General features: G+C 42.5%; 1 protein-coding gene across 2 annotated transcripts in view; it reads right to left on the bottom strand.

The window, feature by feature from the left end:
* Nucleotides 1-16563: 16563 nt before the first annotated feature.
* LOC126251963 (uncharacterized) overlaps nucleotides 16564-24663 on the bottom strand; it is a 143671-nt gene continuing 135571 nt past the window's right edge. Inside the window, exon 6 of one of the 2 annotated variants that reach the window (XM_049952727.1) lies at nucleotides 16564-20415. In XM_049952727.1, coding sequence (XP_049808684.1) covers nucleotides 20242-20415 — 174 coding nt within the window. In that variant the 3' untranslated portion in view covers nucleotides 16564-20241. The remainder of the gene's footprint in view (nucleotides 20416-24663) is intronic. The other variant, XR_007545816.1, reaches the window with a different exon arrangement.

Here is a 24663-nt window from a genome sequence, read left to right as displayed (position 1 = left end):
TGACCCTACCAGTAACTATGCTACCACTGCTACAGCTCTTGACTTTGACAGAACACGCAAGACCCACCACCCTCCACACTGAAGGTGAGTCTCTGACAAGGCGGCATCCCTCGGAGGGTTTTGTTTAGGATATTCATATGTTCTCGCTCGAGTGTCCCTACCACAGGACACCCAATGTATGCTTAATTGGCAAAAGATCAAACTGAATAACAGAAGTCCAAGTTCTTTATTCACTAGGAATTGAAAGTTTAATAATACTACATGGCAACAGCCCACATACTAATGTTCCCATTTGTCCATGCTGCATAGGCCAATTCTTGGGATAGTTCAAAGATGGCTGCTGGCTGTTCCACATAGTGAAAAGTCCCAGCAAGGAAAGTGGCCATTGGAGATCCGGTTGCATGATGATTCCAAGCAAGTAGATCCATGAGGATGGTGACTTCTTGAGACAAGACTGTTGGCTAGGTGTGTGCTCAAAATTTCTGTGCTGGTGGTTGCAGACGTGCCCCCCCCCCAAGTTCCTGGTGTAGGCCACCCTTGATGGCCTGCTGTTATGCGGGAGGGTAAAGAACCCCGACACAGCAGTTACTGCTTCTCTACTGACAACACTAACTCTCCACCTGCTTTTATACTGGTGGGTACGGCTCCCATGAAATCTATTGGTTAATTCTGCACTACACAAGGGAGTCTGTACACTTTTGATCAGATAGTGTATACAAACACAAACAAGAATGGTGTTGTGCAACATTAATTTTTAGCAACTGTTCTGTCTGACATTTACTTTAGAGACTGACATAGGATATTTGAGAAATGGGTAAATTTCTGTAACATGTATGTATGAGGAGAATACAGCACTAACACACTGTGGGAAACAAACTATTGTTTGTGGTCAAACAATGGCTTATAAGATATGGTGTGGAAGTATCCACTGCAAAATCATATGCAGGAAAGTTTTCTAGGGTCAGTGCAACTCTGCCGTAGGTAATTACACTAGGCCTGTAACAAGCTCACAGTTAGTTCAAAATGGTTCAAATGGCTCTGAGCACTATGGGACTCAACTGCTGTGGTCATAAGTCCCCTAGAACTTAGAACTACTTAAACCTAACTAACCTAAGGACAGCACACAACACCCAGCCATCACGAGGCAGAGAAAATCCCTGACCCCGCCGGGAATCGAACCTGGGAACCCGGGCGTGGGAAGCGAGAACGCTACCGCACGACCACGAGATGCGGGCCAAAGTTAGTTGCCGTATACCTGACATTCCCCATAAACCAAAAATTATTAATCTACAAGGTGCACATAAGAAATGTTACTTAGAACACGAGGTACCCATCAATATAATCAGAATTATGATGGGGTTATGGTGGGAACAGAGTGTTCTCATAGCACCTACACTTTCCCAGGCTCTGGTACTCCCACGCACTGATTACGACAGTGGTTGTTACTGATTTGCCATAGGTGACCTCCTTGACAAAAAATTGACAATACAAAATTAAAAACACCTTTCATGTTCATTATTTCGAATGTAATGTTTTTAATTTTATATTGAACAGATATAGTCCCTTAATCATCTTCTACAAAGATGGACTTACAGGGGAAGGGGGGAGAGAAAGCAAAGAAGGCCCACTGTAATTTTGTTTGAAGTATGTCTTCATCTCACCTATGCCAAGAGCAGCACTATTACATTTTTCCCCCTGAAGCATTTAATCACAAACTGAATACTTCAAATCTGAATCTAAGATGTTTAATAGAATGCTTTTGGATTGCTACTACTCTTTTAATAGAAGAGGACTTGAACATTTTGTGGATATCTGGGAAAATTATAAGGATTCTGCAAACAAATAGTTTCAACATGCCATTCTCACAACATATCATTCCTAGTGAAAGCGATAAGTGGCACTGTTTTTGAAAATAGGTCCACTTAAAATTTTGACATAGTTTTTAAGGCAGCACTTAGAACACACACTAACACTTCATAAACTACTAACTTAGTTGGAAGCATTTTATAAATTCCATGTGTGCAGAAGACTGGTTTATTAAAATCACCAACACTGAAAACAACATGACTACATAACTTTTGCCATACTAAAAGCACTATATTTCTGCAAGTAGGTGACAGTTGCTTTATGTATGAGCTGCTGAGAGCCAAAATAGTATAGCTCAATTTCTCCCAGTTCTGAGAAATAAAAGATTTTTTTAAAATGTAAATTCCTGCTTTATAATAATTCATTTGGCGAAATGTACAAATGAAATATTGTAATTATGTTTACTACAGACATTTTGGTTATTTGTAGCTTACTCATAGTGAAAGGTCAAGTAAATAAATAAAGAGATGTACCATTCTGTTGATTAACATTTTGGTGAAGTTGAATACCTGAGAAGATATATTGTGTCTTTTAATGTCCATAACTGCAATTTATTTATAAAACATACACATAATTTAATATAGTAAATGTGAGCCTGCATTTATTACTCACATTACACACATTTCTCTCACAAATTGAGTTAAAATAATTGCTATATACTGGCTCTTAACAGTTCAGCAGTGCATTCATCTAGGGTTAATAAATAAATTGTTGTTTCTAAATGTCAAAATTTCTTAAGTGTAATTCTTGTCATGTTGATATTTCAAGAGGTTTTATAAAGGACCATGTCTGTTTACTCGATTTCACTGTCCATATCATCTTCCTCTGCTAAAGGGTTTTGTCTTGTTTTATTTTGTATTGTTTTGGGGTGCGAAAACAACTATGATCATATGCACCCAAGTCAGAACCTTAGAACACTAAGACGAAAAAGAAGTTACAAGCAGCTACATGTTAAGCCCAATCGATGAAAGGAAAGAGAGGTAAGAATAAGGCCTTCCCCTTGGAGAAAGGTCCACAAAATATGCTGTAGACACAACGGAGGTCCCAAACTAAAGATTAAATGTCGTTCGCCATATTGCTATGATGGATAAAAAGTAAAACACGGTTGACAGGCCATGTGTTGTTCACTAAAACAGCTGATAACTCAGACGGCAAACATACATTAGAATGTAAGTGGTTAAAAAAATGGCATTCAGTCAGGAAATGGTGAAGAGTCAAAGGCTGATGAGAATGAGCACAAAGTGGTGGAGGATCACCACTTAAAAAATGGCGATGGCAAAAATGACAGTGCCCCATATGCAACCTAACTAAAATGGTCTCCTTGCGGTGATAGGGCCGAGAATAGGTTGGCCAAGCTGCTGGGAGAGGTTAATTACCCAGAACTTGTCCCAATGAAGGGAAGACCAGTGGTGATCCAAAGGGATACTTCTCGCTGACAGATGGCAACACAGAGATCATCAGAGGAAATGGAAGTACTAGTGGGCCGAGGACTGCAGTTTTACCAGCAGTCTCATTTCCCATCAGACCGTCGTGATTGGAGACCCACATAAAAATCACAGTGACTTCCTCAAGAGAGAACAAGTTGAAGCTTTCAGGGACCTGTTGCACAAAGGTATGGACTGTGTACAGCACATGGAGGCTCTGTAGGGCACTGAGAGAATCAGAGCAGATGACAATCGAATAGCCTGTGTTGCTGGATGCAATGCATGCCCTGCTACAGGGCGAAGAGCTCTGCTGTAAATAATGAGCAGTGTTGTAGGAGCCAATACTGAAAATCATCAGTGACAATGATGAAAGCATACCCGACACCACCGTCAGTCCAAGAGCCATCAGTGTACACAAAGGTACTATCGTGAAGTTCCATGCAAAGGTCAAGAAACTTACAGTGATTGATCGAATCTAGAGTAGTGTCCTTAGGAAGCAAATGAAGTCCAAGGTGAACACGGGACGCTGCATGAAGCCAAGGTGATGAAGGGTTCGCATTCACGTGGAAAGTGGCAGGTAGCATGAAGTTAAGCTGCCAGAGCAATAGCCGAAAGCCAACTCCAACAGGTACCAAAGAGGGAGACACTGCATTCTTGTGGTCAAAGGGGTCATGGAAGAAGGAGGCGTAGGATAGGTGGCTGGTTATGGCAGATAACGGACTCCAAATTGGTAGATAGTATTTAGACAGCATAAGATAGACACACCCATAACCTAGTTTCGAATGGACAAGGGATCAGTACAAATGAAGGAGGGTGGTCCGATCCGCTCCCCAGGAAGTACTGCTTAGGACATGTAGGACATTGAGGGACTGGGTACATCAGGCAGCAAGGTAAGACATGGGAGGACCAAGAAAGTTTTCAATGAAGCATGAGCCCCAGGCATTTCATAGTTTCAGTGAACAGAAGAGAAACAGGCCTAAGATGTAAAGACAGTGGAAGAAACCCATTGTGCCACGAGAAATTCATACAAACAGTTTTGTGAGTGGAAAAGCGAAAGCCATTGTCGATGCTCCACGAGTAAAGACAATCAAGACATCGCTGAAGATGCCGCTCAGACAGACAAGTCTGTGGAGAACTGCAATACATTGCAAAATCGTCAATGGAAAGGGAGCCAGAGATACCTGGTGGAGACAGGCCACAACAGGATTAATGAAGCCCTAAGGCACCCTGTTTTCCTGGATAAAGGTATCCGACAAAACAGAACCCACACTTACCTTGGAAACTCTGTCTTTTAAAAATTTCTGAAGAAAGTGGGGCAGGTGGACTCAGAAGCCCCACGTGTAGAGAGTATGGAGAATATAAGTCCTCCGGTCGTGTAGTAGGCTTTCTCCAAATCAAAAAACATGGTCACAGTCTGGTATTTCTACAGAAAACCATTCATGACATGGGTTGACAGAGTAATGAGATGGTCAACTGCAGAATGGTGTGTTCAAAATCCACATCGTGCAGTTGTAAATTGCGAGACTCAAGTCACCATACCAGCCAGGCATGAATCACACACTCCATCACCTTGCAAACACAGCTGGTGAGAGGAATGGGACAGTTGCTAGAAGGACAATGTTTGTCCTTACAGGGCTTAGGTATGGGTATGACAGTGGCTTCATGCCAGCATCTGGGAAACATGCCATCTACCCGAATGCGATTGTATGTATAAAGGTGAAAGTGCTTGCCTGCAGGAGAAAGATTCTGCAACATTTGAGTGTGAACACTGTCTGGCCCTGGGGCAGAAGATCAGGATGAAGTGAGAGCACGATCTAAGTCTCTCATAGTAAAGGTGGCATTGTTGCACTCATGATTCTAAGAGGAGAAGGGTATTACCCGGGCCTCCTCCACTCGATTCCGAAGATGGAACACGGGGTGGCAATGGGTGGAGCTTGAAATCTCCACAATATAATGGCTCAAGGTGTTGCAGAAAGAAATAGAGTCCTTTATGACATCATCTGTTACGGACAGGTGAGAAATTGGGGAGTGGTCTGTGGTCCCAGAGAGCTGTCAGATATTGGCCATGATAGAAGAGGGCTGGAACTGATAAAAGAACTAGTAAATGAAATTCAGCTAGCTTTCTTCCTCTCCTAAAGAATGTGACAACACTGTACATGCAACAGTTTGTAGTGAATGCAGTTCCCCATCACAGGATGATGGTTAAAAATGCAGAGAGCACGTCTCTGTATGCAAATTGCGTCGTGGCATGCCTCAGTCCATCAATGGAACACAGACAAGGTGCAGTAAAGGTGAAGTGTGAGGAATGGAACGTTCTGCAGCAGTAAGGATAACGTTTGTAAGGTATTCTAAGTGGTCATCGCAACTGGGGAAGTGTTTTTCTTCTAAGGTCACCAGGGAGGAGTAAGGCCTCCAGTTGGCTGTAGAAAGCTGCCAATTGGGTTTACATGCAGATGAGGTAGGAGTCAGCAAATGGATAGCACATGGGAAATGGTCGCTTGAGTTTGTGTTAGAGAGAATGGACCATTCAAGATGACGGGCAAGCTGGGCACTGCATAAAGAGAGGTCCAAATGGGAATACGTGTGTGGGGTCCGAAAGGAATGTGGGTGATCCAGTGTTACGGTAGATGAGATTGAATTGACTGAGGTCAACCAAGAGGGCAACTCTAGGACAGGTTCTGAAAGAGCCCCAAAGGGGACGGCATTCATTAAAGTCACTGAGCAGCAAAAAGGGTGTGGGAGTTGACCAATAAGCTGGAGTAAGTATGACCTGGTGACACCGAATGAGAAAAGGATGTAGACTTTACAAAGAGAAATGGTGAAACAAGGAAGGAAAATGCAGATTGCAACTGCTTGTAGCTGGGTTTTCAATCAGATGGTTTGACTATGATCATCATACTCAGTGAGCAGCATGACTCCCCCACGATATGGAATGTCGTCCTCAGGGGGAAGGTTAAACGTGACTGGAAAGAAATGCAAGAGGTCAAACTGGTCGTGAGGACACAATTTTGTTTCCCGGAGGCAGAAAACAAGTGGACACTGTTATGCCAAGAGAAGCCGTAATTCCTCCTTGTTGGATATAATGCTGCAAATGTTCCATTGGAGGAGAGTCATGACAGGGAAAGGGGAGGGAAAAAATGAAGTGTTGTCACCTTGGCGGCTGCCCAGTGCCAGCCTTTGAGGACTCACTGCTACAAGGTGCACAGGCTGGAGGATCCTGGTCCATGAGATCTACAGAGACATCAACACTGTCTCTGGCTAGCCCTGTGAATTCCAGGGCAGAAAAATGGTAGGTGGAGTGCACTGGCAAAATGGAGGTTGGCCGTGTGAGGGTATCATGCGGTGACACCATTAAGAGGATCTCCAGAGTCGCTGAAGGAGATCATTTGCTTTTGATTTCTCGATGCAGATGAAGATTCAGATGTTTGTTGGCTGGAGGGATGTAAAAAACCTTCGCAGGAGAATTCTTTCTGTCTTTTCTGGCCTGCCGGTTGTGTAGCACGTGATTTCATCCCTGGAGTTGAAGATTTGGTGGCTTTTTGCACAGCTGGAGGATAAATAGATGTGGATGCTACCATGACACTGGGTGGTTTTACAACTGTGATGCTGAATTTGAGGTTGCACGTCTGCGTGGCCATGTCATTTGTGGAGGGAGGTGTAGCAAGAAACTTACTGTTAAGTGCCAGAGGGTACAATCCAACACTTCTAATTAGCCAACAACTTGTGAGGGGCAGGGTAAGACACTTTTTCCTTCACCCGGATCTCCTGGATGGCCCGCCCATCAAGATACAAGGGACATTTCCAGGATGAGGCAGCTTGGTCGCTATCGAACTGACATGGCGGGGAAGAGGGGGCAAGCAATTGCCCTTGCACGAGCATTTGGCCAGGTGTTGACTGGACATTCAAGTGTGGTTATACTGTTGATACTGGTAGCAGCATATCAGATTTAGAATGTGTGGTCAGACCAAGATGACTCCATAGTCTGCTTTGATATTTGATGGAACCACTACTCTATCAAATGTGAGAAAAACAGTGTGTGTAGGCACCAAGGTGGTATCCACCTTTTTCATTACCTGATGGACATCAGTGACACCCTGATCAGAGAGGTGGGAATTTGGATTTCTCTGTCAGACCATTGAGCTGGCTATCATAAATAACACCATGCAAAGAATTCAGCGTTTGATGGGTCCTGACACGAACAGGATAGCTGTGGAGGAGCAAAGCTGCAAGCAGTTGGTGGGCTTTGGCATCACAAGTTGTCTCCAAAAGCAAAGTGCCATTATGTACGCGAGAGCAGAATTTCACATGGCCAGGAATTGTATCATCTCCTTTCTGAATAATAAATGGATTAACCATAGCAAAGGACTGACCTCCTTCAGTATGTGATACCATGAGGAATCAAGATGCAGCAGGAAGAGTCTTGGAATCTTTAGTCTCATTCTGTTTACGTTTAGTAGATGTAGAATGAGATGGTGATTGGTTCACTGTGAGAAAATCTCCCATGATTACCAGCACCTCTGACAGTGCGCACCCTCAGAGGGTGCACATCTCTCGAACTCAAACTCCTCACAGAGGGACTAGTTGGCAATTTGGGAAGGTAACAGCTCAGGCAATCACCCCTCCCTGGGCCTGGTCTATACCAGGGGGTATGTGCGAACCCTACCTGTTGATTTGGGGCTCTGAATAACATTTTTTTTTTTTTTTTTTTTTTTTTTTAGGGTGCACAACTACAGTGGTCATTAGCGCCCAGATTAAATTATGAATGCACTACGAGGCACAATGTTATAACAGCAACGAAAACAGGCAAGGGATTAAAAGAAAACAGCATAATCAAATGTCCTTAGACAGGTTTGTCAAGTGGATAAAACGAAGAACGCGAGCAGCTGCTCCTGGGTCATCCGCTAAAATTTCATCCAGAGTACATGGCAGGCCAAGATCAATGCGCAATGTATTAAAATTCGGACAGGATGTTAAAATGTGGCTTACCGTCAGCAACTGCGCACATGGGCAGAACAGCGCCGGCGCAGCCATCAGCAGATGGCGGTGGCTGAACCAGTAGTTTCCAATCCATAACTGGGCCAGAATGACCTCCTCCCGCCGAGAAGGGCATGAAGAGGTCGTCCAAGCTGTGGGGAGAGGTTTCAAGGCCCGAAGCTTGTTGTCAGTAAGTGTAGACCAATCGGCATGCCACAGCGGTAAAATGCGCTGACAAATGACCCTGCTAAAATCAGATGAAGGCACACAACAAGAAGCTGTCCGAGGCTGGAGGACTGCAGCCTTGGCCGCGGCATATGCAGCTTCGTTCCCAGGGATACTGACATGGCCAGGAACCCACATAAAGGTAACTGGAGAACCGTCGTCTGCCAGCTGCTGAAGAGAGCATTGGATCGGGTGCACGAAAGGGTGAACCGGATACGGATCACTGAGGCTCTGGATGGCACTCAGGGAATCAGAGCAGATGACATAAGCAGAATGTCGTTGGCGGCGGATGTAAAGAACAGCCTGATAGAGGGTAAATAGCTCAGCTGTGAAGACTGAACAATGGCCATCGAGCTGGTATTTGAAAATGTGTGCCCCGACAATAAAAGAACACCCGACACCGTCATTGGTCTTAGAGCCATCTGTATAAATGAAGATCATATTAATGAACTTTGATCGAAGTTCGACAAACCACGAGCGGTATACCGAAGCTGGGGTAACCTCCTTTGGGAGCGAGCTGAGGTCAAGGTGAACGCGAACCTGAGCCTGGAGCCAAGGTGGCGTTTGGCTCTCGCCCACTCTAAAGGTGCCAGGGAGTGGAAAATCAAGTTCCTGAAGGAGGCGACGAAAGCGAACTCCAGGAGGTAGCAGGGCAGGTACATACAACCCTTATTGATGGTCGACAGAGTTGTCAAAAAAGGAACGATAAGATGGGTGGTCGGGCATTTATAATAGCCGACAGGCATATCGACAAAGCAGTATATCGTGCCGGTAGGTTAGTGGCAATTCACCGGCTTCAGCATGAAGACTCTCGATGGGACTAGTATAGAACGCTCCGATCGCAAGACGTAACCCCCGATGTTGTATAGAGTTGAGGCGGCGTAAGATGGACGGCCGTGCAGAGGAGTATACAAAGCTCCCATAATCCAGATTTGAGCAGACGATCGACCGATATAGGCGAAGTTGGACGGTTTGATCCGCTCCCCACGACGTACCGCTGAGAACACGGAGGACATTTAGGGAACGGATAGCCAAATATGACACATGTGGGGACCAGCTAAGTTTCCTGTCAAATGTAAGACCTAAAAATTTTGTTGTCTCCACGAATGGGAGAGCTATGGGACCGAGATGTAAGGACGGTGGGAGAAACTCTTTGTAGTGCCAGAAGTTAATACAGACCGTCTTCTCGGCAGAAAAACGAAAGCCATTGGCAACACTCCAGGAGTAAAGATGGTCAAGACAACATGGAAGACAGAGCTCCAGGAAACATGTTCACTGCGTGCTGCAGTAGATGGTAAAATCGTCCACAAAAAGGGAGCCTGATACATCAGCTGGGAAGCAATCCATTATTGGATTAATCGCTACGGCGAAGAGAGCGTCACTCAAAACTGAGCCCTGTGGCACCCCATTCTCCTGGCAAAAGGCGTCGGACAGGACAGAACCCACACCTACCCTGAACTTTTGATCCATTAAAAATGCACAAATAAAAAGAGGGAGGCGACCGCTAAGGCCCCATGTATGCATGGTACGGAGAATGCCCACCCTCCAACAGCCTTCTCCAAATCAAAGAACACAGCCACTGTCTGGTGCTTCCGCAAGAAGTTATTCATAATGAAGGTTGACAAGGTAACCAGATGGTCAATAGCAGAGCGGCGCCTATGTAATCCACATTGTACATTGGTAAGTAGGGATCGAGATTCGAGCAGCCAAACCAAACGAGAGTTAACCATTTGTTCCATCACCTTACAGACACAGCTGGTAAGGGAAATGGGTCGATAACTGGAAGGCAAGTGCTTGTCCTTCCCCGGCTTAGGAATCGGGACAACAATAGATTCGTGCCAGCACGTGGGAACATGACCCTCAATCCAGATGCGATTATAAGTATGAAGAAGAAAAACTTTACCCGCAGGAGAAAGGTTCTTCAGCATCTGAATATGAATAGAATCAGGCCCCGGAGCGGAGGACTGTGACCGGGCAAGTGCACTTTTGAGTTCCCGCATGGTGAATGAGGCATTATAACTCTCATGATTCGAGGAGCGGAAGTTAGGTGGCCTTGCCTCCTCTGCCTGTTTTTGGGGGAGGAAGGCAGGGTGGTAATGAGTGGAGCTCGAAACCTCTGCGAAAAATTGGCCAAAGGCATTGGAGACATCCTCAGTGGCCACAAGGACGTCATTTGCGACCGTCAAGCCAGAAACTGGTGAGGGGACCTTAGTGCCAGATAGCCGGCGCAGGCTACCCCAGATAACAGAAGAAGGAGTAAATCTGTTGAAGGAGCTTGTGAAAGCAGCCCAGCTGGCTTTCTTTAATAACATGACGACACTGCGCACGTAATCGTTTATAATGGATACAATTCGCCATCGTAGGGTGGCGTTTAAAGGTGCGTAAAGCACGTCGACGAGCACATATAGCGTCTTGACATGCTGCGGTCCACCAGGGGACTGGTACGCGACGTGGAGAAGAAGTAATATGAGGGATGGAATATTCAGCAGCCGTGAGAATGACTTCTGTGAGACGTGCGACCTGACTATCGCAGCTTGCGAAGTTTTGATCCTGAAATGTCACCCTGGAAGAGAAGAGCCCCCAGCCTGCTTTGGAGATGTTCCAACTAGTTGAGCATGGAGATAGGGTATGATGCAGGAGATGGATAACACAAGGGAAGTAGTCGCTCGAATACATATCAGAAAGAGTGTACCACTCAAACTGACATGCAAGTTGGGGAGTACATATAGAGAGGTCTAAATGGGAATAGGTGTGAGTTGTGTGCGAAAGAAAAGTAGGGGCGCCAGTATTGAGGCAGACAAGATTGAAGTGGTGGAGAAGGTCTGCTAACAGGGAGCCTCTCGGGCAGGATGCTGGAGAGCCTCAAAGGGGATGGTGGGCATTGAAGTCTCCAGTCAACAAAAATCATGCAGGTAGCTGAGCAATAATTTGCATCATGTCTGCCCTAGTAACGGCAGACAACGATGGAGTGTAAACAGTACAAATGGAAAATGTGAAAGTGGGGAGAGTAATTCGGATGGCAACTGCCAGCAGATCGGTGTGCAATGTGATGGGATCGTAGTAGATATCATCCCGGACCAGCAACATAACCCCACCATGAGCCGGAATACCTGCCCCAGGGGGTAGGTCAAAACGCACAGAGGTATAGTGTGCCAAGTCAATATGATTGCATGGGCATAGCTTCGTTTTCTGGAGAGCTACTACAAGCGGACAGTGCAAGCGTAGCAGAAACTTTAAGTCCTCTCGGTTGGAGCAAATATTCCAATGAAGAAGTGCCATCGTGAGAAGAAAAGGGAAAAGGAGAAGCAAGAAGGGGCCACCTCGGAGGCCACTGAGGGCCTGGCTTGGAGCGAGCACTGCTGCCGCTATCAATAGGCAGAGTCATAATCCATTTTTTCAATAGGTTCGTCGGCCACCATGTTAAGATGGTTGGGAGGGGGAGCTTCCACCGCTGGTGAACGGCCAGATGTTCGGCTACCAGCGGTGCGGCCAGGCGAAACAGATGACGGCAACCACTGGGTGGCGCAGGAGAAGAAACGCGCCGTGGCGGAGAAGGAGAACTTTTCTTCCTATGAGCCTTCTTGGAAGGTCGTTTAGTCGAAGTACTGCTCGATGGCTGGGAGTTTGGGGTACGTAAGAAGTCTTCACAGGATGGTTCCTTCTTGAAGGCCTGTGCATCTGACTTCTGGCTCTTAGTCGTGGCAGAAGCTGATGAAGGTGCTTGTGTCTTAGGGGTGACGGGAGAAAGAGGAGACGTTGACCGGGTGATCTTAGCACTGGCCGAACGGATGACCGTAGCGCTAAAGGTCAGATCGCATGTCTGTGTTGATACCTCCCTGGTAGGCCGAGGAGAGGCGAGGACGGTACTGTATTTCCCCGCTGGGAGCAGCGTGGGCTTCCTACTAGCAAAAAGCTTGCGAGCAGCCGAGGTGGACACTTTCTCTTTGACCCGAATTTCCTGTATACAGCGTTCATCCTTGTAGATAGGACAGTTGCGAGAGGACACTGCATGGTCACCCTGACAGTTCACGCAATGAGGAGACGGAGGTGGACAGTCACCCTCATAGGCATCCCTGCCACAAGTGACGCATTTAGCCGCATTAGAACAAGACTGGTGGGTGTGGTTAAAACGCTGACACTGGTAGCAGCGCGTAGGTGTCGGGACATAGGGGCAAACAGAAATAACCTCATAGCCCGCTTTGATGTGCGACAGCAGCTGAACACTATCAAAGGTCAAGAAAAGTGTCCGGGTCAGTACAATGTCATTGTCGACCTTTTTCATGACCCTATGGACAGCCGTCACGCCCTGCTCAGCGAGGAAAGACTGAATCTCTGCGTCAATCAATCCGTCGAGTGATCTAGTAGACCACACCACGCGACAAATTCAAAGTGCGGTGAGCCTCCACCCGGACACGGAACGTGTACAGGAGTGTGGCCCGAAGGGGTTTTTGTGCCTGAAAGGTGCTCTGTTTCCAACAACAAGGTACTGTTACGCATCCTGGTACATGATTTGACAGGTCTGGCTATGGCATCTACGCCCTTCTGAATAACGAAAGGGTTGACAGATGAAAAATCCTTTCCGTCCTCAGATCTAGAAACTACGAGGAACTTTGGGGCAGGCGGTAGTACTTTTGTCACTGATGGCTGGTCAAGTTTCCGTTTTTGGGCAGAAGTCGAGAGAGAAGAAGAAGAAGAAGAAGAAGAAGAAGAAGAGAAATCCACTGCGGATGAATCCCCCATGATTGCCAGTGTCTCCGATGGCGCACTCCTTCCTTGTGGGGACCGCCTCAGAGGGAGGGTGAGAATTACATGTTGCGCAGTCACCTGTCATGCATCAGAAGTGTGGGCTGGCCTTTAGGAGCACACAAGGAGGAAGAAGAAACAAAGAGGAACCTAAAAATGCTAAAGAAGAGAAAGGATAGGAGATGGAGAAAGAAAGAAAGAAAGAAGAAAGAAAATAAAAACAGGAGGGGCTGTTTTGATGTCAGGCTACTGAAACTTCAGAACACATTCCCAAAAATATCCCAGATATGTTCCCCAAAGGAGGTGAAAAAGAGTAGCAGGAGGGGAGGATAGGTATGCAGCACTGAAGGGAAAAGGTGCTGCAAAGGCTGGGGCCCCATGGTAGCCAAGCACGAACCCACCAAACAGTGGTGAGCCCCTGGGGGGAGGGGCTCTGCTAAAGGATCAACACGTCGAGATCCAGATTCCTTAGCCAAACTTGAAGTTGTTTGAAGAAAGCACAGTGCACCGGAGGGATGTACGGAAGAAGTGTCATCATGTCTCTCCTTTTTGCCACGGTCACAGGTCGCATAGCATTGTTGAGAGCAGTGAGTTGAACATTATACAAGCAAGAACAGTCACGAGTATGATGTGAAGTTGTAATACGCAAAGGTTTGAAAGGGATTCCTGCATCAAGAGATACTTTGTAAAAAACAAGATGTGGGCAATCTTTCTGGAAATGAAGCCATTGAATGTGAAGCCAATTGAACTATTAATTTTGCGTGTTACTCTTTCTAAATGTTACACTTTTCTCTAGATTATTTGTAGGGACAAAAATCATTAAGGACCAGTCTACAAATGGTAGAGGGTTGTTTTCTCCTTGCCTTTTGAATGACATTACACCAATCATCCAGAGTGAAAATATGAACTGTTCTTGGTTTTGTCTCGATAACTCTGAAATCCCTATTGCTTGGCAGAAAGGAGTCTTTTGATAACATAAAACTTATGGTCAAACATACAGATCTCATTTCTTGAGTTCTTTACAATATCTATCTGAATTAGTGCAAATTTCAAATTCTGATTTTGATCAATTACTACGTCACTGACACTGTTATGTGATGAGGATTATGGGCATAGAATTCTACATGCTTCAGAAGGCAGGAACCTATTTCTTGGGAGCCTTTTGATGGCAAAGCCTCATTCCAAATGTGCGTAAAGCCATCTGACATGTGAGCATTCTTTTATAAGCGTTTTGTGAATAGATCAAACAAAGCACAATGTGTGGTTTATGTATTCAATGAGACACTTCACTGTTTGATTTGTGTAGGCTTTAACCTAAGACTCCAACATGAAGTGCCAACTTCCCTCCTAAAGACAATTTCTGCTTTAATAACATCTGGATATTACAAATCTAAAAGAAAGAAAACAATGCTAATACTTACTAGTACTGTTGCAATGCCTTTTAAATAAACATGCGAAACAAAACGATCACGCTTGATTCTTCGCTCTGGCGTGAGAGGAAGAATCAATTTGGCACTCTCAAGCAGCTCCAATTGGAGTTATTACTCTACTACTTCTCCACAACAAATTTCTATGCATTATAAGTAAACTGAGTGGTATACCTCAAAAACTAAAATTTTTTGACTTACACCACTCTGCTTCTTGGCGGCTCATATAATACTCTAGCATCTGTGAATAGTTTCAGTGTCAATGAGACAGAAAAAGCTACAGCACATAGGATCAGAAGTGCTGAAATATGTGCGAGAAAATGGCAAATCTATTATCTCAAACAGGGAAAAATTGTGTAACAGGAATACTGGCAACGAAATTTTTTACTACCTATGCAAAGAAGTAGTTGTGGCAAAGGACATAACTTTGATTAAAATCTCAAGTAATGATTGCAGATATATGTTCCTTAGGAGGCAACAGTAATGAGAGCAGACAATGAGATGCATAGTCAAGAACTATGCAACATTTCACATGACAGTTATCCTGTCCTTTAAGATCTCATCTGCGCTTTGTCTCACAGTGCTTGGCTTTTTCAACTTCTAGATTAAGATTTAAGCATGGGCAGTTTTGCTATCATTTGCACAGGCTGCACACCATGGAGACTCCTTTTGTTCTTGTACAGAAGAAGAGGTCTCAAACCATCTTTATGCGAGTGTCCCAAATAATATGAAATTATGGAAGCCCACTAACACAAACTTGTAAAGCATGGCCATCCATTAAAAATTGTTAGCAATATAGTATCACAGGACATACAAAGTGCTTTTTATATATGGTACTACTGCAAACATTCACATCCCATGCCACAACATTGCAATGAGAGTTTAAAAACACAAACAGTAATGATCTGTAACAAATCAAAGTTGGATAATATTTATATGAATAAACTTGCTGCACAACAAATTTGTAACCAAAAGTAGCGCCTACAATAAAACAAAAAAGTACTTTTTCCATCTCTTTAGTGACTTCTGCTCAATTTCAATTTGTTTAGCGCTTTCTGTATGTTGATTGAAGACTTTTTCATACATTCCCTCCTCAGTTTTTACAATCATGATTACTGTCTGGTATTTATATCTTGCTAATATATCTTGGTGTGTTAATAGGATTGGTGTTGACATTACAAATCATGTGTTCATATCATTGGCATGTAGAGAATTTCAGACTGCAATCTTGTTCCCACAGGCAACTACAAGAATGTATATTGACACAGACAGAGCCCCACATGCCTGGAAGTGTGTCTTCAGGCCATGATATGCTTTGGAGTTTTTTGCCACCTTGTGAAGTGGCCAGTATAGTCAAGATCTTCATTCTCAAATGTGAAACAACGTTATACCATCACCACCAACACTGATTATGTGTGTCTAGAGATAGGATGGACAAGGACTGGAACTGCTGACCAGCTCTCAACTTGGGATTTCAGTTCTCCAAATATGAACTTTTTCTTGAAACTTGAGATCCACGATGTGCTCGACATATGGTGTAACTAAAATCAGAGGGACACAGTAGTTTGTTGGCTGCTTTATATATGGTGGCCATTTGTATTTTTGTTTTCATATTCAAATCAAATAATTAACAGTTCTCTCTCTCTCTCTCTCTCTCTCTCTCTCTCTCTCTCTCTCTCTCTCTGTGTGTGTGTGTGTGTGTGTGTGTGTGTGTGTGTTTTTTCTCAGGAATACAGGGGTCAGTTTTCAAACATGAGCATGACCTTCAGTTTGACTTCTTTTTTTACACAAGTTTATTCTGAAAACATAGGCATTCCTCAATGAATATTGTACATAATGGTGAAACAATATTTTATTCATTCAAGAAAATAGCTTACAGACCTTGTGAAGATAAGGTTCGGATCAAAAAAGGAGCATAATACTGAATAGCCAAAAAATGTAGAAAATATTTGAACAGTTACAAATGAAAATATCATTAAAATCTTCACTTAACAACAGTCTCTGAAATAATTTCATTCTAAACACACTTTAAGATAACTTTTTGGAATCGTACATCACTAAAAAATGTTCTTTGTAAGACTGAAATAATACTTTTTCCTTACTTATTAAACTTTGAGCATAACAATCTGCACAAGTAATTCATACTGAATGTTCATGGTTCACCAAAAATTCAATTGTTTAACATGATGCTTAATTAGTAGCATTTCAGAACTAATGATCAGTACAAGAAATCACAATAAACATTTTTCAAAAAAATGTATTTGCACCAAAAGTCAGCAGGAATGAATCAATGATTAATTTTGATATGCTCCACCTTTGAAGAAAGTACACAATCAATTAAAACATTTGAACAGCTTTATCAGAGACTGCATCTTTATTTTCAGAGAATCGGCATACTAATGGCGCAGTGGCCCTCATACCGGTCACAATAGTATCACTATGAGAATTGTCAGTTATAATCGACAAACAAGATATACACTAGCAATATAAAGGGTCAAGATGATCTCGAACAAACAACTTTACGTATGCTGGCTGATCAACACCCATTACTGCAGCTTCTTTCAATAAGAAATAGTGTTCCCACTCAGAAAATGTGTAGATAAACCAACGAACACTGCTGCCTGTTATCATCAGAAGTGTTGGAATGAAAATGTATCATCATCATCATCATCAACAACAACAACAACAACAAATTCTGAATTTCTCTAAAAGGAGACAACTTTAGAGATGTGTGAATGGATAAACCACACTTTTCTCAAAGGTGAATCTACTTGTGTTACATTGTACTCACAGAGAGCCTGCATCACGATTCACTATGTGTATGTCAGTGATGTCAGATCATGGCGACTGGGGACGTTGCCAGCTCAGCAGCAGTCAAAATTAGCCGTTTCCTGAGGACAGTTGACTGCTTTGGCAGTTCAGTGTTGATATGCCTATGGGTGTAGTCAACTTATCCAGTAGTTTTGAGCTGTGCGTTTATTTATTGTTTGGCTATGGTGGAGCACCACATCCATTTGATTCGTTATACTGGTAGACTCTCACAGTTGGGATTTCAGTTGCAGTTTGATATCAATACGTTCAGTCAATCCACATCGAATTTTGTACTTTGCAATAAACCCAACAAATGGCCATCAAATGCACATTATATAATTTTGTTGTCAGCACTTTGGTGGAATTTAACCTCACTTTATAGTCTGACATAAATCAAACAAATGATGCCCCAATGTGCATCATGTGATTTCTGTCCATTTCAAGTCCGCTTTGTCATGAGATTGTGATGATGTTATAGACTGCAGTAAACTGCGTAAATATTTTAAATAAATGAGGCACAGCTATTATGTTGCACACATAGCATTCAATGGGATAACAACGTCATAAAATACAGGCTCCTTCCCCTTTCAAACAAATTATCCATAGTGTTACTCCAACAGTTTACATTTGTACCATTTACTGCAGTCTGTAACAGGCTTGCAGTCTCCAGCAAAGTGTATAGAGGCAGACTGGACAGAAAATACAAGATGTATATTGAAGCATTATCTGCCAAAAAGTTTTATATGTAATATTTAAAAAGTTGTGCACTCAAAAGTAGTATCTTTTGGTAAAATTTACTGATGTGGTTTTCACATTCTCACATAGTATTCCAATTTTCCTGATAATTCCACTTTGATAATCCCATCCCATGTACACCGTACACTTGCGTGCAATTCCTGCATATTTTTGATGGAGAAATAGCGAGTTTGACTTGCCAATTAGACAGATCGAGTGGATGAGTGTTGTTCTGTCCTGTTGGAAGAACACTAAAGGTATGTGTATGGAAAGGTAAGGGAGACGCTAGATTTTATGAGTTCATTAAGCCACTGACTGCTACATGCAAGTTATGCCTCAGGTGCTGGATCTCTGTCTCCCCTCGCCTCTCATCCTGGCAGCTGAGTAGCCTGCCTACACTTTCTAACTTCCACTACCCCCTTTCATTCTTGCAAAAGGAACCAATAATTCAGCATGCTGGAATCATTTCTTGTACTCTGAGATGTGTCTATTAGCATAGTACTAACAATTTCGCCTCCTGAAGATACGGAGTGTTTAGCAATTCTCTCTCGTAGTTTTCCCTAATAAATTTTCTTTTTGGTACAGATTCAGTCTCATATGATCTATTGTTGTTAGCTAGTTTGCCAATTCATTCCACATATCTCTACAATCCTCTTCCTTTTAGGTGCAACTACTTTTCTCACTCCGAGTGCATATAGCAGACAATAAAATCAGACAAACAATGACTATAAATGGGATTCAAGAAACAGTGTAAACACAGAAAGGGAACTTACTCTCCTATAGCTGAAACAACAATTTATCCAACAAAATTACAAAGTTAAAGATTTGGAATCTCATCAAAAGCTTAGTGACATGTCAAGAAATATTAATGTCAATAAATAAGAACCAATTTGTGTGTTTTTATTCTTGTTTGGTGATCTGACATCAAAGTTTCTCAATTTATCAAGAATATATACATGATTACAGATGAATACCTGTACAATAAAAATTTTGTGCAGAATTTCATACAAAAATTATAATGTATATAATAAAATAAACATTTCTCTGCATAAAGGCTACAGTTCACAACAAAACAATATTTCTCAAAAACAGGGTCATAAAAATCAAATGTCAAAACAAATGATTCAAATGACAAACACCAATTACAAATATGTCTGGGACAGTTATAATACTGTATATAATAAAGAAACATCTGTTTCAGTCCTCAGTATATGAACTGTTTCTTATACAAGTGTTTACAGCATTTCCACACAAGAAGAAAAATGACTAGAACTAAATTCTGCTGCATGTCCTCTACTTACATTCAAAACCCACATTACAATTTTAAATCAAATTACAAATGTTTGTGTGTACAAATGATAGGAACTGCAAATGAGTACACAAAGGACAACACAAACATTATCAAAATGTTTAATGAAAGACATAACAATAAATATAGTATTAATGGTGACAAATTACTTATTGCTCTCAGATAGATTTAAAAAATTTGAACACATTTTAGGGAACATCAACAGCATATGAAGAAGTAATGCATTGCACTATGTCACACAATAAGACCAATTATTATTTCTTTAAAATAAAAATTGACAGAATCTTCTTTTCCTGGTACAACAGTGCATCACGACCACAACCAATGGTAACAATAATTCTCTGAATTGCTGCTTCTAAGTAAAACAGAAAGTTAAAAGGAAAGTTAAAAGGAAACAGAAGTTCCTGCAACGTCTGGCATGTTCATCGCAAGTCAAAGACCAACACCACGATTTCAGATTTAATCTGATTCTAAAATAAATAAAAGTTTTAATGTAAGCACCAAAACAGAAACTTGGGTTTTAAAAACACTTTTTTCTGTTGTTCTTTTATAACAAATAAATAAAATAAATTACATCACAAATAAAACAAATTCTATAAAAAATATACATTCAACAGCATTTATCTAATGTTTGAAACATCAGAATTAAATGGTGAGCTTTTACAGGTACTACACACATATATTTGGCAGGTAATACAACACATCCGACAACTTCACAAGCACTGAATCAAGGGTAGTTTCCTGCATACCTCTTGGCTCTTAGCGCTCGAGGAGAGATGCCCATCTTCAAACTTCGCATAGCCATAGCGCGATTGAAATGGCGTTGAGGTTTTGCCTCTGCAAAATCAGCTTCAAGGCCTCCATCCATTGAAGACAGGATGACAAGCAAGACACCCAAGACCTGTAACAGAACCCAAATCAAAACTATAGAGTATGTTTACAATGATTATGATGATTGTCTGAGTCTATAATTTTCTCACAAGTTTGTATCATTTGCTGATGAGTTACCTACCACCAATACATAATGTGACTGACAATGTTCCACAGCACTAATTCCCATTTTAACTACAGTATTTTAGTGTGACATGTACTGATTGGTCAGCTATGTATAATTTTCTGTCAACAGATTTATTGCGCAAAGTAATTTGTAAACCTTATAGCAAACAAAATCAGCTTCAAATGATTTCTTGATCAGCAGAAGACAAATGTAGACATACTGGACAAGTGTAATGCTGCCATTATTTTTCTTGCACTACAAAGGTTGATATATGATGATGATGAAACTATGCTGAATAACACAGTACACATTTAGACAATTCAACCCATTGAGGTTGCATCCAAGCAATTTTCTCTGCATGTGATTCCAGATAAAATTATTAAAAACACCAAATCTATGACAGTAAGAACTGGGAAAAATTCTAATTTTATTTGTATTGAAACAAACCAAACACCCTTTATACTTGCACCAAATGCAATTTATGCCAGTTATTTCTTTGCTCCAGTCCTGTTACACCAATACAGTTTGAGTACTGTTTACCTTTCAATGACAGGAACATATAATTTTATTGTACATCACACAGATAAAACCACATGTAAAAAAAAAGTAGAATGTCATTTCATAAGAACTTCACATGCCTTCAATGAGAGGATGTTTCGTGCCTCCTTAACGTACACTTGGGCTACATCAAAAAGTTGCCTGGCAGATATTGCTAGTAAATACGATGTAAGGGGACCGTACTCCAGAATGGAATCCCTGTTACTTCTGCATAAAAGAGAACCAATGAAGGTGAGCTAGCTTGAGAAAAGATAACAGAAGATGAATTTCCTGGAGTAACAGAGGGTGTGTTGTTCTATGTCTATATAACAGGTGACAAATGCAGTCAAAATAACATTCTTAATTGTTCAATCTTGGGGCAGGAGCATCTAGGGATCCATAGCACATTATGAATATTTATTTGATCATAAATTAATGGAGCATGTTGAATTTATGGGAAGGAATCAATCATGACTACAAATGACTCTTTTCCACTAGCAGGCTTGGTTCTCCTTGTGGAAAGCAATGAACCATGAGCCATCAGCCTTCTTCAAACAACAAAGGCACTATGGCATCAGTCCTGCAACAGGATACTAGCAGGTGCAAATGTATGCAAGCAGACTATCATAATCCATTATGGTAAATGTGTACTAAAAATAGATTTAATGAAGACAGTGTCATACCTACATCTACATGCGTTCTATGCAAACCACTGTGAAGTGCACAGCACAGCACTTGTTTCAGGATGCGATAACACTAGGGTCATAAATGAAAATGGAGTTAAAAGCGATTACACATTAAGCCCAATCGATGGAAGGAAAGACAGCTAAAAACAGGGACCTTTTCTTGCAGAAGGCCATACAATACACCATAGACACAACAGAGGTCCTGAACTACAGATTAAATGTCCTTTGCCATATTGCTATGACGGATAACAAGCAAAATGTGGTGGACAGCTTGCACATCGTTTGCTAAAATGGCTGATAACTCAGGTGGAAAAATTTAAATGAGAATGTAAGTGGGCATTCTGTCTGGAAATGGTGAACTGTCAAAGGTTGACAACGATGAGCACAAAGTGGTGGGGGACCACCACCTAACAAATGGCAATGGCTAGAATGACAGCGCCCAATACACAATCTAGCTAAAATGATGATCTCCTAATGGCAAGAGGCCCGAGTGAAGGTTGGCCAAGTTGCTGGGAGAGGTTTAACTCCCCAAAGCTTGCTCACATGAAGAGAAAACCAGTGGTGATCCCAAAGTGACACCACCTGCTGACATATGGCAACAGAGAGATCAATGGAAGGAATGGAAGAACTAGTGGGCAGAGGTAGAAAGACTGCAGCCTTGGCAGCAATCTCAGCAGCCTCGTTTCCCATCAGACCGATGTGACCAGGGACCCACATAAACATTGCAGTGGCTCCTTCGATGGACGGTGTACAGCACACAGAGGCTCTGAAGGGTACTGAGTGTCTGAGCAGATGACAACTGAAAAAAAACCTGTGTCACCAGATGTACTACGTGGCTTGATATGGGGCAAAGAGCTGCACTGTAAATACTGCGCAGTGTTCCAGACACCGCTACCAAAAAATCGTCTGTGCCAATAACAAAGGCACACCCGACACCACAGACAGTCTGAGCTATCAGTGTACACAAAGGTACTATCACCAAGTTTTGTGTGCAGTTCAAGAAATTTATGATGATAGAGCGAGTCTGGAGTAGTGTCCTTAGGAAGAGAATGAAGTCCAAGGTGAACACAGGCTGCTGCATGAAACCAAGATGGTGAAGGGTTCACACATTGTGAAAGTGACGTGAAGTTAAGTTCCCTCATAGTAAAGGCGGCATGGTAGCATTCATGATTCTGAGAGGAAAAGGGTATCATCCGAGCCGCCTCCACACAATTCTGATGGAGGAAGGCAGGGTGATAGTAGATGGAGCTCAAAATCTCCACAAAATACTGCCCAAGGTGTTGGAGATAGCAGTAGGATTCACTATGACATCACCTGCTACTGTCAGGCTGGAGATTGTGGAATGGACCTTGGTCCCAGAGAGCTGTCGGAGGTTGGTCCACACGATGGAAGAGGGAGTGCAGCAACACATGGCCAAAGTACTTTGAAGATGTTCAATAATCTTATTAACAGTTACAGAATACAAAGAGAAAATGTACAAACTCCTAGAACGATGCGGCTTACAAGATGACGATCACAGATCCAACAAGCTGGATACAGCAGTGCAAGACAAATGAATTTCTTCAAAGTACTACATGCTGCCGCGCCACCTAGGTTCTATAAGCTTCCAAAGGTAAATAGAGACCAAAAGTGTGTACAATAGGAGTGCCAATGTACCAGCTTGTGAAACACTTGACATTAGTTTTGTATCCATTGGTTGGCAAATATGAGCACCACATCAAGAAGGTGGTTCTTTTCATAGAACGTCTATGGGTACTAATATTGGCCAGATCAGATTTAATGGTCAATTTTGATGTTGTGACACTTTTCATCTGTGTTCCAGTCAAGAAATTGCTGGAAGTGATTGAAAAGAAATTTGGCCTTCATTCACCAAACTTTTTATTTTTCTGATCACGCCAAAGTCATTTCTTTTTGACAAAACATTACTATGAACAGACTGATGGTGCACCTATGGGTAGTCCTTTGTCACCTGTTGTGGTCAATACATACATTATGTACATGGAAGACTGAGGACAAGGCACTAGACTCAGCACCATTAAAACAGACTACTTTTACAGATATGTTTGGCCTCACAGAAAGGTGAGTTTCTTCAAGTTTTCTTGCACTGACTTCTATCCACAATCAAACTCAATTCACCATGGAGGTCAAGCAAAACAGTCAGCTGCCATTCTTCGATGTTCTGGTATGGAGAAAACTGGATGGAACATGGGGACACAGTTTTTCTATCCGAAGAGGATTCAAGTGGACCAGTAATTTCATGCTTCTAGCTGTCATCACCCATCACAAAGGGAAGGACTGCTAAACACACTGGTCCACAGAGCTACAGATTTCCGATGAGGAAAGTTAGAAACTTGTACTAGACCACCTCATGGACATGTTCCAGAAAAAATGGCTTCAGCGACAGCCAAATTTGATGTGCCTTCAAGCAACAGACCACATCACTGCCAATACAGATGAAGGCCAACTGAAAAAGATAGCCTACATCACATACAAAGAATGTATCTGGAAAAACTGGCAGAATTTTATGACAACAAAATACCAAATGTGTGTACCAGCCACCAGTTAAGACCAAATCCCTTTTAGGGGTAGTAAAAGATGATCTCGGACTCCAGAAACCTGGAGTGTATTACATGCCATGCAAGTGTGGGAAAGCATACGCCGGACAAGCCATTTGCACAATTGAAGAAAGGTGCATGGAACACAAACAGCACACCAATTTCCAGTAGCAGACAAAATCCGCAATTGCTGAACACTGCTTTGAAACTAACCACAAAAATTATGCAAAACACATCCCACTATTGGGTTGGTTGGATGGTTGTTTCGTCAGAGGGGACCGACCAAACAGTGAGGTCATTGGTCCCATTGGATTAGGGAAGGGTGGGGAAGGAAGTTGGCTGTGCCATTTCAAAGGAACCATTGCCTGAAGCAA

Source organism: Schistocerca nitens, chromosome 4, assembly GCF_023898315.1.
Source record: "Schistocerca nitens isolate TAMUIC-IGC-003100 chromosome 4, iqSchNite1.1, whole genome shotgun sequence".
Lineage (NCBI taxonomy): Eukaryota > Metazoa > Arthropoda > Insecta > Orthoptera > Acrididae > Schistocerca > Schistocerca nitens.
Note: the sequence above shows the minus strand (reverse complement) of the source record. Positions and strands in the feature narration are given on the sequence as shown.